Source organism: Canis aureus, chromosome 11 (genome assembly GCF_053574225.1).
Source record: "Canis aureus isolate CA01 chromosome 11, VMU_Caureus_v.1.0, whole genome shotgun sequence".
NCBI lineage: Eukaryota > Metazoa > Chordata > Mammalia > Carnivora > Canidae > Canis > Canis aureus.
In genome coordinates, this window is record NC_135621.1 from 52,439,653 (window position 1) to 52,453,646 (window position 13,994).

Consider the following 13,994-nt stretch of genomic DNA (forward strand, 5'->3'; position numbering starts at 1 on the left):
CTGGCTCTCCAAGAGCAGGGAAGGAAAGGAGTTATCCTGGGTAAAGGACAATGTTGGTTCACATTTTTTCAGTTGCAGGGTGATCTCACGCAGTCCATAGATGAAGAGGGAAATTACTGGCTTGCACTGGTGGGGAAGAAGTTGAGGATCCTCTCACATTTGGAGGAAGAAATGTAGGCGGCAGCCTCAGGGAGCACAGCTGGGCTAAGGCAGGCCTGGCTCTGCTTCCTTTTCCATAGTGGTTTCCTTCTGTCTTCCTGCAGGCTGACGCTCCCCGAGGCAGAGGATGGAGGACAAGAACTGCCCAACAGCCTTTGCGGGCAGGATGTGGTAGCCGGGCACTCAGCATCCATTCCACCCTCCTTCTAGAGAGCTGTCCTGTACTGCAGAGACTAGAGGCTGAAAACTACATTCCCCGGACTCTTGCAGCTACCAATCTGGATGAGATTCAGATTCTGCATGTTAGATGCACTTGCATGAGATTTGAAAGGCAGATTGGATCTAGAGCTGTGCCTCTGCTGTTTGCTGCTGGCAAGTGGGTGCGACTCATTTTTCTGGAGTGACTTCTTTACCATGGCGCCTTTATGCAAATGTTTGCTTCCTGACTGTGGGAGAGGTAGCAGCCCTCTTAGTAACCTGGCTCTCTGGGTGTGTTTCTCCCGAGAGTCAGTCCTGAGAGCCTTCCCTAGAGGCTTTCCCAGTGATGTACAGGCCATTTGATAGCCCAGCAAAGTAAAGCCCATTAGACCAAAAATAGAGTGAAAACATTTTATGGCCAACCAGGAAACCTGATCCAGGGCAGGGTCTGGGAAGGCTGTTCAGATGAGGTTTAGGGAGGAGAAATGGGCAATGTCTTTTAAAATCAAAAGACTGCAAATTCTCTCTGTCCCATAGCAGAAAAGCAAAGTCTCCTAGTGATGCTGACTGGATCTGTCAGTTGTATACGCACGGGGTACTGGAAGGGGCCTGCTGGGTGCTTGTGGTGCCCGTCTCAGGATTATGGTATCCAGGTGTCTCTCCTAAGCACATAAGACCCCGCTAGGGGACTTTGGCACCAGTGCCCTGAAACGTGCCTGAGTTAGGGATGTCACACAGTCAGGCTGTCAGTGTCAGGGACCTAGGTGGCCAGGTCAGAGTTTATCACCTATAATAAATCTTTTCTTCTTAAGCCAGCTGAACTGGATTCTATTGCATTAACTTTGCCCTGACTGGTGCACCAGACCTAGCTTGTAATCTAAGAAAAGAGAAGGCCACTCAATCAACTACCATCCTTGTAAGGCAAAGGAGGTGCTCCCCTGGCCTTCCCTTAGACCAATGGCCATGTCTGAGGATGTGGAACCATGGGTGATCCAGCCTACAGGGAGGGTGCCAGGTACTGTACATAGGTGGCCTCACCCCTTACATCCTCTCGTAGAGAGGATTGTTGCAGGTGATGGTGACCGTGTGACACTCTTCTGGTCCATGAGATGTCAGCAGAATGTCCTCAGGGAGGCCTGGGAAAGCCACTTACCAGGCAGTCTCCCTCCCTACTGTTTGCTGCTGGTAGCATAGATGTGAGACTTGGAGGTATGGCTGCCTTGGCACCTGAGTTGACCAGCTTGAGGACCAAAGACAACATGTTAAAAATGGCGAGCGGGAAGAGAAGAGGAGCTGGCCTTCCTGCCTTACTGCAGCACCTGCCACCAGACTTCTGCTTATTTGAATCAAATAATCCCTTTCTCCTGCTTCTTTAAGCTCTCTTGGATTTTCTGTTAATTGCAGCTGAACACATTCCTAACACAGGAGGCACCCTGAGATTGACAGGTCCACTAGACCACGGGGAGATGGGATGAAGAGGGATATTGTTCCCAGAAGATGACAGGAGAGTGTCCTGGGCAGGAAAGGCAAAGGCTCCATCGTGTACTCTGATAGGCCTTTTCAACACCCTTAAACCCTCACCTGCAGGGGGTACCACACCAATCACTATGACCGACTATCATAGTTTGTGCCTACTGAGTGAAACCCAGCAGGACTGTGACCTGATTAGGAAGAGATGGGCTTTAAGAATCCAATCTTGAGCAATCTAAGGGGGGAGGATCTGAGCATGGAGGGTGGATAGAAGAGGCCTATAAACTCCCCTGTTCATTGGCTGCTGAGATTTTGATAAATACCATTCCCAGCCCCAGGATGGCCCTGGAGTTCAAGCTTCCTGACCCCAGAGCTCTCTAGAACAGCCCTATGTAATAGGCCTTGCTGTCATGACAACAATGGGTTTCATCTGTGCTGTCTAATATGGCAGCCATTGGCCACACTTGGGTTTTGAACACTTGAAATGTGGTTCCTGCAACCGAAGAGCTGAATTGATAATTTAATTTTAATTTAACTTTAAATTCATTTAAATTTAAAACAATTAAATTTAAAATGTGGCTGGTGAATACTGCACTGGACAGCACAACTCTAGAGAATGATCCTTCCTGTGTCCCGGGGGAGCAGAGACACATGGAAACAAAGACCTGGAGCTCACAGAGGCTCTCACAGGGTTGGGAATGCGTGTGGAAGCTGCAGCTTTCAGAGGAAGCTGGCCAGCCTTCAGCGGGCACACTTCCTTCCATCCTGCATCCAGATGGCTGGTCCCGCTCAGCGTAGTCCACGGAGCAAGAACTGGCCCACGTTGTCCATGTTGGGTTAGGCACTTGCTACTCCACTGGGGGGAAATGTTCACAGAAGGGAGGCTACAGAGATGTTTGCTAAGTGGGGTTCCTGGAGGAATCCCCGTGGACTCTTTCATTCCTCACCCCCCTCCATCCTTTCTCCTGAGCCTCAGAGTGACAGAGCCCCAAGGCCAGCCCTTACTTTGCTGACATGGAAAGGGGGTCCCGGGGAGAGGAGGAGGCCCCCTGGCAGCAGCGAGAGAGGCCGCCACACGGCAGATGCGCGGGGCGCGTTCCCCTGAGAGACGAAATGACTACTCAGAGGCCAGTGTCTTGGAACAAAGAGAGGCCCGAAGGGGCTACCAAGGCCCCACCAAGAGGTGCAGGTGCCAAGGCGAAGCCTCGAGTCCGGGTTGGCTCCCGGTTTTACTATCATCTCAGAACATAAAGTATGTGGAAACGAGGGAGGAAAAATAAGTCAAGAAACCAGTCACGTGAGGGGCAGCAGGGAGCTGGTCGGTGACCGGGTCTCAGGGAAGCATGATCCGGGGGCTGCGGGGGATGAGAGAACGAGCAGGCCTGGCTGTCCCGCCACCGGCACTGCTCTTGCCAGCAGGTGCGCTTTTCAGTACAGACCGACGGCAGAATAATAGGCTTTTGCCACATGCATGAAGCTGTTGCCATTTATGTGTGTCCCTGTTCTTTTTTTTTTTTTTTTTTCAGATTTTGTTTGTTTATTCATGAGAGACACAGAGGCACAGGCAGAGGGAGGAGCCCCACGCGGGACTCGATCCCAGGACCCCAGGATCACCGCCCGAGCCGAAGGCAGATGCTCAACCCCTGAGCCACCCAGGCGTCCCATCTTGTCCCTGTTCTTACCGTTTCTTTTGCCCGCCGAGGGTCTTGCTCTCCCACAGGCAGAAGGCAGGAGGGAGCGCTAAGGTCTCTGGGTAAGCCTCTCTTTAGTCATTCCGCCAGCCTCCCTTCTGTGAACATTTCCCCCCAGTGGAGAAGCAAGAGGCCGGGGATGTAATTTGCTTTGCCCAGACTCCAGTCCTACAGCGAAGGTAGCTCCCGGCGTACTTCTGCTCTCTGGTCGTCTCACTTGCCGCCCCCCGCGGCACACCCAGCTTGGACGGCCTGCCTCTGAGGGCCTTCCCGACTGCGGGCTGGCGGGCTGGCCGCCTCCTCCTGGAAGCCCCCCAGAGCCCGGGCTGCCCCGGGGACCCGCGGCACCTGCCGTACTGCGCGGCCCGGCCTCAGGGGCCTGGAGGTCAGGGACGGTGGGGGCTGTGCTGCCTTTCTCACCCTGGTCTCTCTAGCCCCTAACAAGAGGGGGCGTGGCTGGCCCTAAACTAGACAGTTGCTTACGCCTCTGACCCAGGACGACATGGGGGAAGGTATCAGATCCCTAGGGTAGGTAGGGGACAGGGAGACAAACAGGCAAACCCTCGTCCAAGGGCCTGGCTTGGTCAATGTAAGGTCCCTCTCCGTGGCTTCTCCTCAGGAAAACAGAACGGCGACTGGCCACAGGAGCAGACGGTTGGCAGCCCCCGGGCCTGGCGGGCTGCCGCTCTGAAACGTCAGAGGAATCCCAGGCCTTGAGAAGGTAAGGACCACTTGGTGCAGGTAAATGGCCCACCTGGGCTGATTATGCAGGGGGGGCCTGGGGCCCAGAGGCACAGGAGGGCGGCTGGGCCCCAGAAGCTCCCCCTCCGACTCCACAGCTAGCTAATGGATCTTAGCTGGAAGCAGGGTAATAGGAAGGCTTCATTCCAGAACGCTGTAGGCCAGTGTTTTTCAAACTGCTGGATGTGATTCATCAGGAAATCTATTTAACAGCTTCGACCAGCATTAAAACACAACAAAACAGAATGGAAAATAGTATACTGCACGTCCTACAGTCCTCTGAAACCTCTGGGCTTGGGGGAGGGAGAGAGGGTGATTTTGTAGACTGAGGTGGGCAGGGCCATACTTGAGTGACCTGGAAACTACTTCTCAGCTCCAGGGAGGGCACCCCGAGGGAAAGGGGTAACCTGGGGATGGGCTGTGGAGTTTGCACTACTACTACTTTTTTTAAAACTTTTATTTATTTATTTATTTATTTATTTATTTATTTATTTATTTATTTATTGACTCATGAGAGATACACAGAGAGAGGTAGAGACACAGGCAGAGGGAGAAGCAGGTTCCTCGCAGGGAGCCCAATCCTAGGACCGGGATCATGCCCTGAGCCAAAGGCAGACACTCTATCGCTGAGCCGCCCAGGTGTCCCAAGTTTGCATTATTAAGATGAAGATTAAGGTGGTGCCAAAAAGGTTTGCAATGGCACCGTGGGCAGAAGCGATCATCTAGATGGAACCTTCTTCCCCAGCTGGCACTGCAGAAGCAATAGGGACTACCTGGTCCCTCTCAGGGTGACACTTTTGAAGTTGTGGACAGCTTAGGCTCTCATTTACTTTTCATAAGACTCCAGGGTGGTATGGGGATGGAGGGTGGGGGACACATGATATCATTATCCCATTTTAGAGGTGGGGAAACTGAGGATCTGATCCAGCAAAGTGACTGCCAGATGCAGAACTAGATTGCAGACTACTTTCTAGCTTCTTCCTTTTTTTTTTTTTTTTTTTAAGATTTTATTTATTTCTTCATGAGAGACACAGGGAGAGGAAGAGACAGAAGCAGGCTCCCTCCAGGAGCCTGATGTGGGACTCAATCCCAGGACCCCAGGACGTCGGCATCACAACCTGAGCCAAAGGCAGACGCTCAACCACTGAGCCACCCAGGTGCCCCTGGACTTCCTAGCTTCTAAGTGAGTGTGCTTTCCACACCATGACCAGAGTGCTCTGTGTTTAGAGTGTGAGTTCAAGACACTGGCTGCCCATGAGAGGTACCTGGGCAGCTTCCACAAAATTCCAGTGCCTGCCTGAGCTCTTCCTGGGGCGGCTGAAATCAGAATCTCAGAGGTGGGGTGGGGTGGGGGGGCCTGGGCATCAGGATCTTCTCGGGTTGCCTTTGGAGAAACTTGTGCACCCCCAGGGTTGGTGCCCATCCTCCCTCCAGGCCTGGCTCTTAGAAACAGGCCCTGGCCCAATCTCTTCCGCCAAGCTGCCTGCGAGGTCCGTTGGTGCCTCCCCAGCTCAGAAGGATGTTCAGTTGTTTTGCTGAGTAACTTCCCCAGGGAGCTGCTGCTGGGGCCCAATCCAAGAAGCTGAGGTCTCCTGGGGCCTCCTGAGAGGAGGTGTGATCAGGAGGGCGGGGAGGCAGGAGGCCCTGACAAACAGACAGCAAACAGCTCAAAGGGGTGGCAGGCTGCATTTTATTCATCGTTAATTTAAACACCCTTCGACTCCTCTCTTGGAGTTCTGCTCAGAAAAATAAATGTATTGTTTAAGAAACCCTGCAGGCTTGCCCCGCATGCTCTAACCCCCCTCCTGAGAGAACACAGTAGCATAGAAAATGATTTGTGAAGCGAAGGGGAGCTTCCCTTGGGAGGGGGGAGAGGAGGAAGAGGCTGAAGGAAAGAGGAGGGGGGGTCTCGAGCCAGGTTAGTACAGAAATCTCATCGCTTCTCAGCGCTTAATGAGGTGCCTGAAGGTGCCAGAGCTGCTGGGTGCGGGGCGGGGATTGGGGGGGGCACGGGTCCAGGCCCCCCGAGTCTGTCCTGGCTCGGGGATGGTTTCAGCAGCCCTTCCCCTACCCCAGCCCGCAGTGTGCAGCCTCCAGCGCCGCCGCGATGAGCTCGCCGTACAACAGCCCAGCGACATCGAGAAGCCCCGGCGCCTCTTCTGGACTCAGAAGGGCCCTAAGCAGTCTGCCTGGCTGTGCTTTCCAGACAGTGTGCATGTGGAATTGTGCTTTTCGTTTGTTAAGAATGTAAAAAGTTACAGTAAGACGGAACCGCCTGGCCCACAGCTCCCGTGGTCGCCACCCCTGTGGGCTCCCATCTGCCTCGATTCCCCAGAAGCCTCTCCTGTGGCTGGGAGGGCGCAGCCACCCTCACCACCAAGCACACGGGAGGGCGTCTGCTAGGAGGCCTGTCTGAGGGATGGAGGAGCCTGCGTAAATTTAGCAGCTATCTTCCACGGTTTGGCTTGGGTTTGGACGCTGGCTTCTATGTAAAACACAAATTCAAATTCATGCAAAGTGTACGTGAAACTCCCCCAAGGCGGAGAAGAATTTTCCAGGCCTTAGTAAATCTCCAGGGAGTTAAAAATGGGAAAGCTTTCTTCTCAAAGTGACCCAGACTGGGATTTTTCCTTGGGGAAAGGGGGCTAGTAGCTCTTTGTAAGGCTAGTGTGTGTGTGTGTGTGTGTGTGTGTGTGTGTGTGTGTGTGTATGCGCTCACGCGTGCCGGTGAAAGTACATATGATGCTATGATGTGTGATGCTCCTGGGCAAATGCCCAGGACTTTCTGGCTGAGGGCCTGATGCAGTCTGAGCCTTCTGACTCTTCCTCCAGGCCTTGGGGGGCTCTGGCTTTCAATCAGAGGACAGAGGAGCCTGACCACCTGGCCTCATTAGCAAGCAAGGACATAAGGATGGCTTCTTTACCTGTCTGCTCATCTTGGAGAAGTCTCAGCTGCTCACTAAGACCTCTGTGTGGCCACAGCGAGTGGCAAGGGCTGCTTAGAGCCCCACAGACCCAGCCGGAGAGGGGTGAATATGGGCCTAAGGTGAGACAGTAACCCCAGGAGCTGGGGGTAGTTGCAGATAATAGGGAGCTACCAGCTGTGGGTCAGACTGGAGATCCCCACATGGTGGGGGAGGCACAGCATCTAGGAGAATGGAACCTTTTCTTAGCCTGAGGTTCAGTAGAACCTGCACCAAAGAAAGGGGTCCTTTATCAACATCATTATTCCCGAAATGACTACGGACCCCAGTTCTAGTTTTCAATGCTCAGCAGGATGCCAAATAAGCCTTTAGGCAGGGGTCTAGGTTCCAGCTATCCCCCTAACTTTGGAAGCCCAGCTTTTCCCCCCTGAGAAACAGCCCCTGGCATTTGGGGCACTGAGCCTTTTTTTGCCTGAGGTGAAGGACAGTGATGTACTGAATTTGGGGGGTGGGGAGGGTTAGGAGGACAAGGGCAAAAATACAAGCACTCCTCTGGATCCTGAGCATACAACATTGTATGTTGGAGGGCTGGTGTTTCTCTGGAAGGTTGATGAGAGGGAAGGGTCCCCTCCCTGTCCTCATAAGCCAGGCTTATGGCTCCTTCAGAAGCTTGCTCAAGCTGCTCACAATTGTCTCCTTCCAAAGGCAAAGCATAGAAGTGAAAACAGCTAAGGCTGCAGCATGAGCAATTTAGGATAGACTCTAGGAAGCACTGCTGACAGAGAAGACTGCCAAGGAAGGTTGTGAGTTTTTCTTCTCTGTAGGCAGGTCCTGCTCCCTCCTGTCTGTGCGGTCCTGTGTGTTGGTCAGTGGGATCACTTGGACACCTCTTTGGCCTGTCCAGCTCAAAGAACCTATTTAACTAGGTCTTAAGCTTCCTGTGCTGGGGGCTCACTTCCTCTGGGTTGGCTGCTTGTTTTGCCTTTTATCAAGTCCTCATGGTCTACATGCCTCTGTCATGGGGATCTCTCACCCCCAAGTTATTGCTCGTTGCCTGGGTGACACCTCTAATTGGATGCCTTTTCATCTTCCCTTCTTTTAGAGGGTTTGGCATGACACTACTTCTAGGTCCTATGAGAGGGCCTTGGCCTAGAGCATGTGTGCCTCTCTGAGTGTGCTGTTACTGCAGTGTGACTGCAGCCATGGCTCGGGCAGGGCAGGGGTGTCGCTAGCTGGCCTGAGTGACAGTCACAGTGAATCCTGAGGTGTGGTTCTCTGGAAGCCTGCCCTTCGGGATTCAGCAAGGCTGACCTCTCTCCTGGCCGCCCTGCCTCAGTGACCTCACCCGAAGATTAGGACCTGTGTTTAGATCCCAATCCCAATTAGAAATTACCCAAAGTAGCTAAGAGAGTCGTTCAGATCCCAACATATTTTCCCCTTCTTGTCACCAACTGGAGGGGGCATAGGGGAGATTGACATTCAAGCATGACTCCTGATGCTGTGTGCACGTGTGTGTTATGTGTGTGTGCATGTGTGTGTGTGTGCACATGTGTGTTCCAGGCACATATGCTTCCTTCACTGCCAGGGAGGGAGATTTCACGGCTTTTCATGCCTCTCAGGCATACAGTGTGAGGCGTCCTGGTGCTCTTCTAAGACTTCCTGTCAGAGCTGTAGATATTGATGGGTCACACCGTGTCTGACTAGGTTCTGGCGTCTCTGTCCTTGGGATCATCTTCTTAGATGAGGAAAATGGGCCGAAAGAGTATCGGTTCTTTACAGTCCAAGACAGGAACCCTATCCTTTCAATGAAGGCAGCATCTGGTTAGTGACCCCCATGCAGCAATGGGTGGAGAACCAGTCCCTCAGCTTGAGGATCATCCAGCACAGAACTGATTCTAAAACGGCTTCCATCCACCCGTTCCATCAGCTCCCTCCCTCCCGCCTTCCTCCACCTCCGATACAGACTGTGCGTGGAGAAAACAAATTCACTTGATTGTCAGTGGGGGCCAAACAGGGTTTAGAATGGGATCTGTCCTCAAAACATTATGGGCTCTGGAGCCAAATTCTCTGACATTTGCAGGATGGCTGCTTTGGGTCCCTGGTGCTGCAGAGCCCTGACTCAGAAGGGGGTTCTGGAGGCTGCACTCTGTCTGCACCCTTAGGCTCTCTGAGAGGGGAAAAAGGAGCTGCTCAACGGGAGTCAAGACACAAAATCCACAGCAACGAAGCAAGATTGTGCCTGAGAGGACTCAGACATTCCTGATTAGTAATGAAAAGCATTCCCAAGGACAACGCTGGTGAAAGAAAGGAGGGTTGAGGGGGGGGATTCTGAGATGAGCCCCCAGCCTCAGAGATCAGCTGGGCTGAAGCAAAACAGGGCTCCTGCAGCCTGACTGCTCCCCTCCCTGCCGGCCACCCTGGGTTTCCGGCATTAAAGTAGCTGCCCTGTGTGCCGAGCCGAATGCACGAACTCCAGGCTGAGAAAGGCCAGCTGCGCCCCTTACCATCCCAATTTCCAAACCTCGGGGAAACGCCACAGTCCGCGAGTCGGTGCTAGGTTGCGTCTCATTGCATAATACTACACCGTTCTCCGTGTGTAGCGGCTGTCCTATTTATACACATCGGTAGGCAACATATGGCTCTCCCCACCCCCACCTGTCAAAACTGTGACTACATCACTTCTGACGACCAGAAGGAAGCTGCTAGGCTGGGCCAGGATTCTAAATGCTGCGGAGGTAATTCAGAGCCATGAGAAGTTGCACCATATGCTTTGGGGTTGCCGGCTGCTTGTGTGCATGGGGACGGGGTTTGGTGCCATCCGCAAGACCCAGGGGCGCCCCCTCCTCGCGGCCGTGGGCGCACCGGGTGAGGGTCCAGGGCGCCGCTCCCTCGCTCCCGGGAGGGGAATCTGCTGGGGGCGGGGGCGGGGGCGGGGGCGGGGGGAGCACACGGTTCTTCAAGAGGGGACCCACGAGGACGACAGGCTCCCCCGAAACCTGCCCTGGATAACATCAGGCCTGGCCAAATAGTATTTCTTTTTTTTAAAAAAAAAATTTTTTTTTTTTGGTTTGATTTTATTGGGTAAAGATTAAGAAAGCGCCAGCGTCTGCGAGGAGGAAAGCGGGCGGCGGCGGGGGCCCGCCAGCCCGCCCGGGGTCCGGGGCGCGGCCCGGCGGTCTACCTGGAGGCGCTGGTCTCGGCCAGCCGGTTGTTCATGATGCCCAGCGCGCCCACGCCGCCCGAGAAGCCGTTCTGGCGCGTGTGGACGCACACGCCGCGCGGGTAGCCGTTGGCCGTCTCGGACAGCTGCTTCTGCAGCAGCGCCAGCGACACCTTGTTGGAGGCCGTGAGGTCGCGCATGGAGATGAGCTCGCCCGACAGGCGGCGGCCCTCGGCGTCGCTGTCGCGGGCCGCGGGGTCGGCGCCGAGCGCGGCCAGGCGGCGGCGCAGCCGGGAGCCCGGGGTGATGGCGTTGCGCCGGGCCAGGGGCGCGCCGGGCGCCGGGCAGCAGCGCGCGCAGCAGCGGCAGCTCAGCTTGCGCAGCATCCAGTTGAGCACCTGCTTGATGAGGATGGAGATGACGTTGAAGAGCGAGTAGATGCAGCACACGCCGAGCAGGATGAAGAGGAAGTTGCCCAGGCGGTAGAGCCCCTGGTTCCGGTAGGCGGCGTGCTGGCTGCTCACCAGGTCCCCGAAGCCGATGGTGCTGAAGGTGACGAAGCAGAAGTAGAGGGAGTCCACGTAGTCCCAGCCCTCCACGCTGGTGTACATGGCCGAGGCGCAGCACGACAGCAGCACGGCGAACAGGCCGAGGATGAGCAGCACGTGGTACACCGAGGGCTTCCAGCCCGCCAGGCCGTCGGCCTCCGCCAGCGCCGAGCCCGAGCCGCGCCGGAGGCTGGCGGGCAGCAGGCCGCTGCGGCGCAGCTGGCGCTCGCGGCAGGCGCGCATGATGAAGGCCAGCAGCGAGATGATGCGCTCCAGGAAGAGGTTGAAGAACAGGATGGTCCCGGCGCAGCCGAACAGCCCGTAGGCGATGAGGAAGGCCTTGCCGCCCACCGTGGCGGGGGTGGTCATGCCGAAACCTGCGGAGACAGGGCGAGGGTCAGCGAGGGTCCGCGAGGGCCTGGCGGGGGCCCCGGGCAGGGCGCAGGCCCAACGCGGGTGCCCACGCGCCTCCGCCCCGAGGGGCATCGCCCAGAGGAGGGGAAGCAGGACCTGGGCATTTCCTGATGGGGTAGGGGGGCAAGGCCTAAACTGATGGAGGAGATCCGTACATGGAAATGGGCGGGACAGGATGGTCACTAGGAAGGACCCATGAAATGAAACCACTACCTGGGTGCAGACCGGTGAGATAGCTGCTAAGCTACAGAGATGTCACCTGCTTTCCCATTCCTTTTTCTTTCTTTTTTTTTTTTTTTAAGGTAACCGATGGCAAACGTGGGCCCACTTAGGACAGAATTCCATAAAGGCTTCATTTTTTTTTTTAAGATTTTATTTATTCAGGATTGACACAGAGCAAGAGAGAAAGGCAGAGACACAGGCAGAGGGAGAAGCAGGCTCCATGCAGGGAGCCCGACGTGGGACTGGATCCTGGACCTCCAGGATCACCCCCTGTGCCGAAGGCAGGCACTAAACTGCTGAGCCACCCAGGGATCCCCTAAAGGCTTCATTTTAACTGAGATTCCTAGGGACCAGGTAGAGTGTGTTCAGTCTGGGCAGATATGTGTGAGGGTCTCTGGAAGGGGGGTTATGAATCTGACAAAAAGATTGTTTGAGAATGAGCAGGCAACCTCCAGAGAGTGAGCTGGCTCTGCTGTGGAGCGTCAGTTCCTTCTCCCCCAAGGACCGTCACCACCCTTGTTCAGACTTGCGGCCAAAGGAAAGGTTGTTGCCCTTCTTGCCCCAGCGGGTCCTATATTGTCCTGTGTTGGGGTTCACTTTTGTCCTGGGAGGCCTGCCCTGTGCCGGGGCAGCTACCTAGTGGTTTGAATTCATAATTAAGCCTTAACTTACCCACTTGGTCAAAGCAGAGTCTTTAAGGGAGATTCTTTATCAATGGATTTCTGCAGAAAGCTTGGCTTCCCACCAGTTTGCTAGGCCTTCCCGCCTGAGCTCTCAGCCTACTGCCAGCTCTGGTCTCTTTGTGGGACCCACGTTTGCCTCACTCTGGTTATAGAAGGGGTTTAATCTCTTGGCACAAAGATTCACTGCTACTTGGGAGTCCAAGCTGGAAGTAGATCACAAATCGGAACAGCACCCTGGCACCTTTCAGCACCTACACAGCAGAAGTTCAGGGGTATCACTGTTAAATTTATGCCCCACGTCAGGAAGGCTGCCTGTGTGCTACTAGTGGGGTGAAGCCAGCCCTGGGAACTGGTGGAGGAGAGTTTTGTCTCACGTGGCTTACTCTTTCCTTCAAAAAGTCAGGGGAAAAAAATTTTTTTTTTTTGGTAATTCCTTAAGCCTATATACTAATCATTCTCTAGATTCCATGGAGGAAATCTCAATTGCCTGACCACAGTCTCATCTTATGTCTAATGATTTAAGTTAGGAGAAAAGCTTATGATGATACCCATGTTGAAGAAGATGAATTATATCCCTAGATACAGATTTTGGCCACAGGAGAGTAAAAAAACAAAACAACAAAAACCCAAAAAACAAAACTAAACTAAAACCACAGGAGCAGTGTAGCCAATTTAATAGAGGGATTTTTCCACACTTTAAAGCCAAACCCAAGGGGCACCTGGGTGGCTCAGTTGATTAAGTGTCTGCCTTTGGCTCAGGTCATGATCAAGTCCTGTGGGGTTCCCTGCTCAGTGAGGAGTCTGTTTCTCCCTTTCCCTCTACCCCTCTCCCGTTGCCCCTTCCCCCATAACATTCTCTCAAATAAATAAAATCTAAAAAAAAAAAATTACAAAAAAAATAAAGCCAAACCCACATTCTTGGGTTCACAAAGAAATTAGCTCTGAGTCTATATGGTTATATGTGGAGTGAAAGTGTTTGTATTTGTGTGTCTGTGTGCACATTTATATAAAGTCCTAGATCGATGACCCAAATATCCAGCAACATAACTAAGTCACAGTCTGTTCATACAAGGAAATACTAGACAGCAATGAGAAAGCACAAACTACAACTACTTGTAATATGAATGAATCTCACAAAAAGAATGTTAGGGTGCCTGGGTGGCTCAGTCATTTAAGTGTCTGCCTTTAGCTCAGGTCATGATCCTAGAATCCTGGGATTAAGCCCCGGATCAGGCTCCCTTCTCAGTGGGAATCCTGCTTCTTCCTCTCCTTACCCCAGGCTCGTGTTCTTTCTCACGCGCTCTCTCAAATAAAATCTTAAAACAAAAAATGTTACAGAAGCTGAACACAGAACACCTTCTGTATTAGTCCATTTCCAAAATTCAAAACCAAGCAAAAATTTTTTAGGGATGCATTGTTGGTTGGTCAAATTATAAGGAAAATCAAGGAAGTATTTTTTTTAAAGTTTTTATCTGAGTAATCTCTATACCCGACCAACTCAGGATTTGAACTCATGACCCCAAGATCAAGAGTCTGATACTCTCCTAACAACCAACCAGGTGCTCCCTCCTCCATCTTTTTAAGTTCTTATTTAAGGGAAGTAATTTCAATAAAAGTCACAATTGCAATTTCCTGTGGGGGTGACAGGGGTAATAAATGGGAGGGCATACAGGGACTTGTGGGGGCCTGGAAATGTTTTGTTAATCTGGTAGTGGTTACATGGGTGTTGTATAATTATCTGTGTGTTTTTGAGTTTGCTTCTTTTTGTATTATCATGATAAAAA

At 53.2% G+C, this 13,994-nt stretch overlaps 1 protein-coding gene across 2 annotated transcripts in view; it reads right to left on the bottom strand.

The window, feature by feature from the left end:
* Nucleotides 1-13,994, bottom strand: part of KCNK12 (potassium two pore domain channel subfamily K member 12) — a 65,923-nt gene that overhangs the window by 6,246 nt on the left and 45,683 nt on the right. Inside the window, exon 2 of one of the 2 annotated variants that reach the window (XM_077915310.1) lies at nt 10,365-11,268. In XM_077915310.1, the coding sequence (XP_077771436.1) occupies nt 10,365-11,268 (904 nt within the window). Of the gene's footprint in view, nt 1-5,242; nt 11,269-13,994 lie in introns of those variants that run through there. The other variant, XM_077915311.1, reaches the window with a different exon arrangement.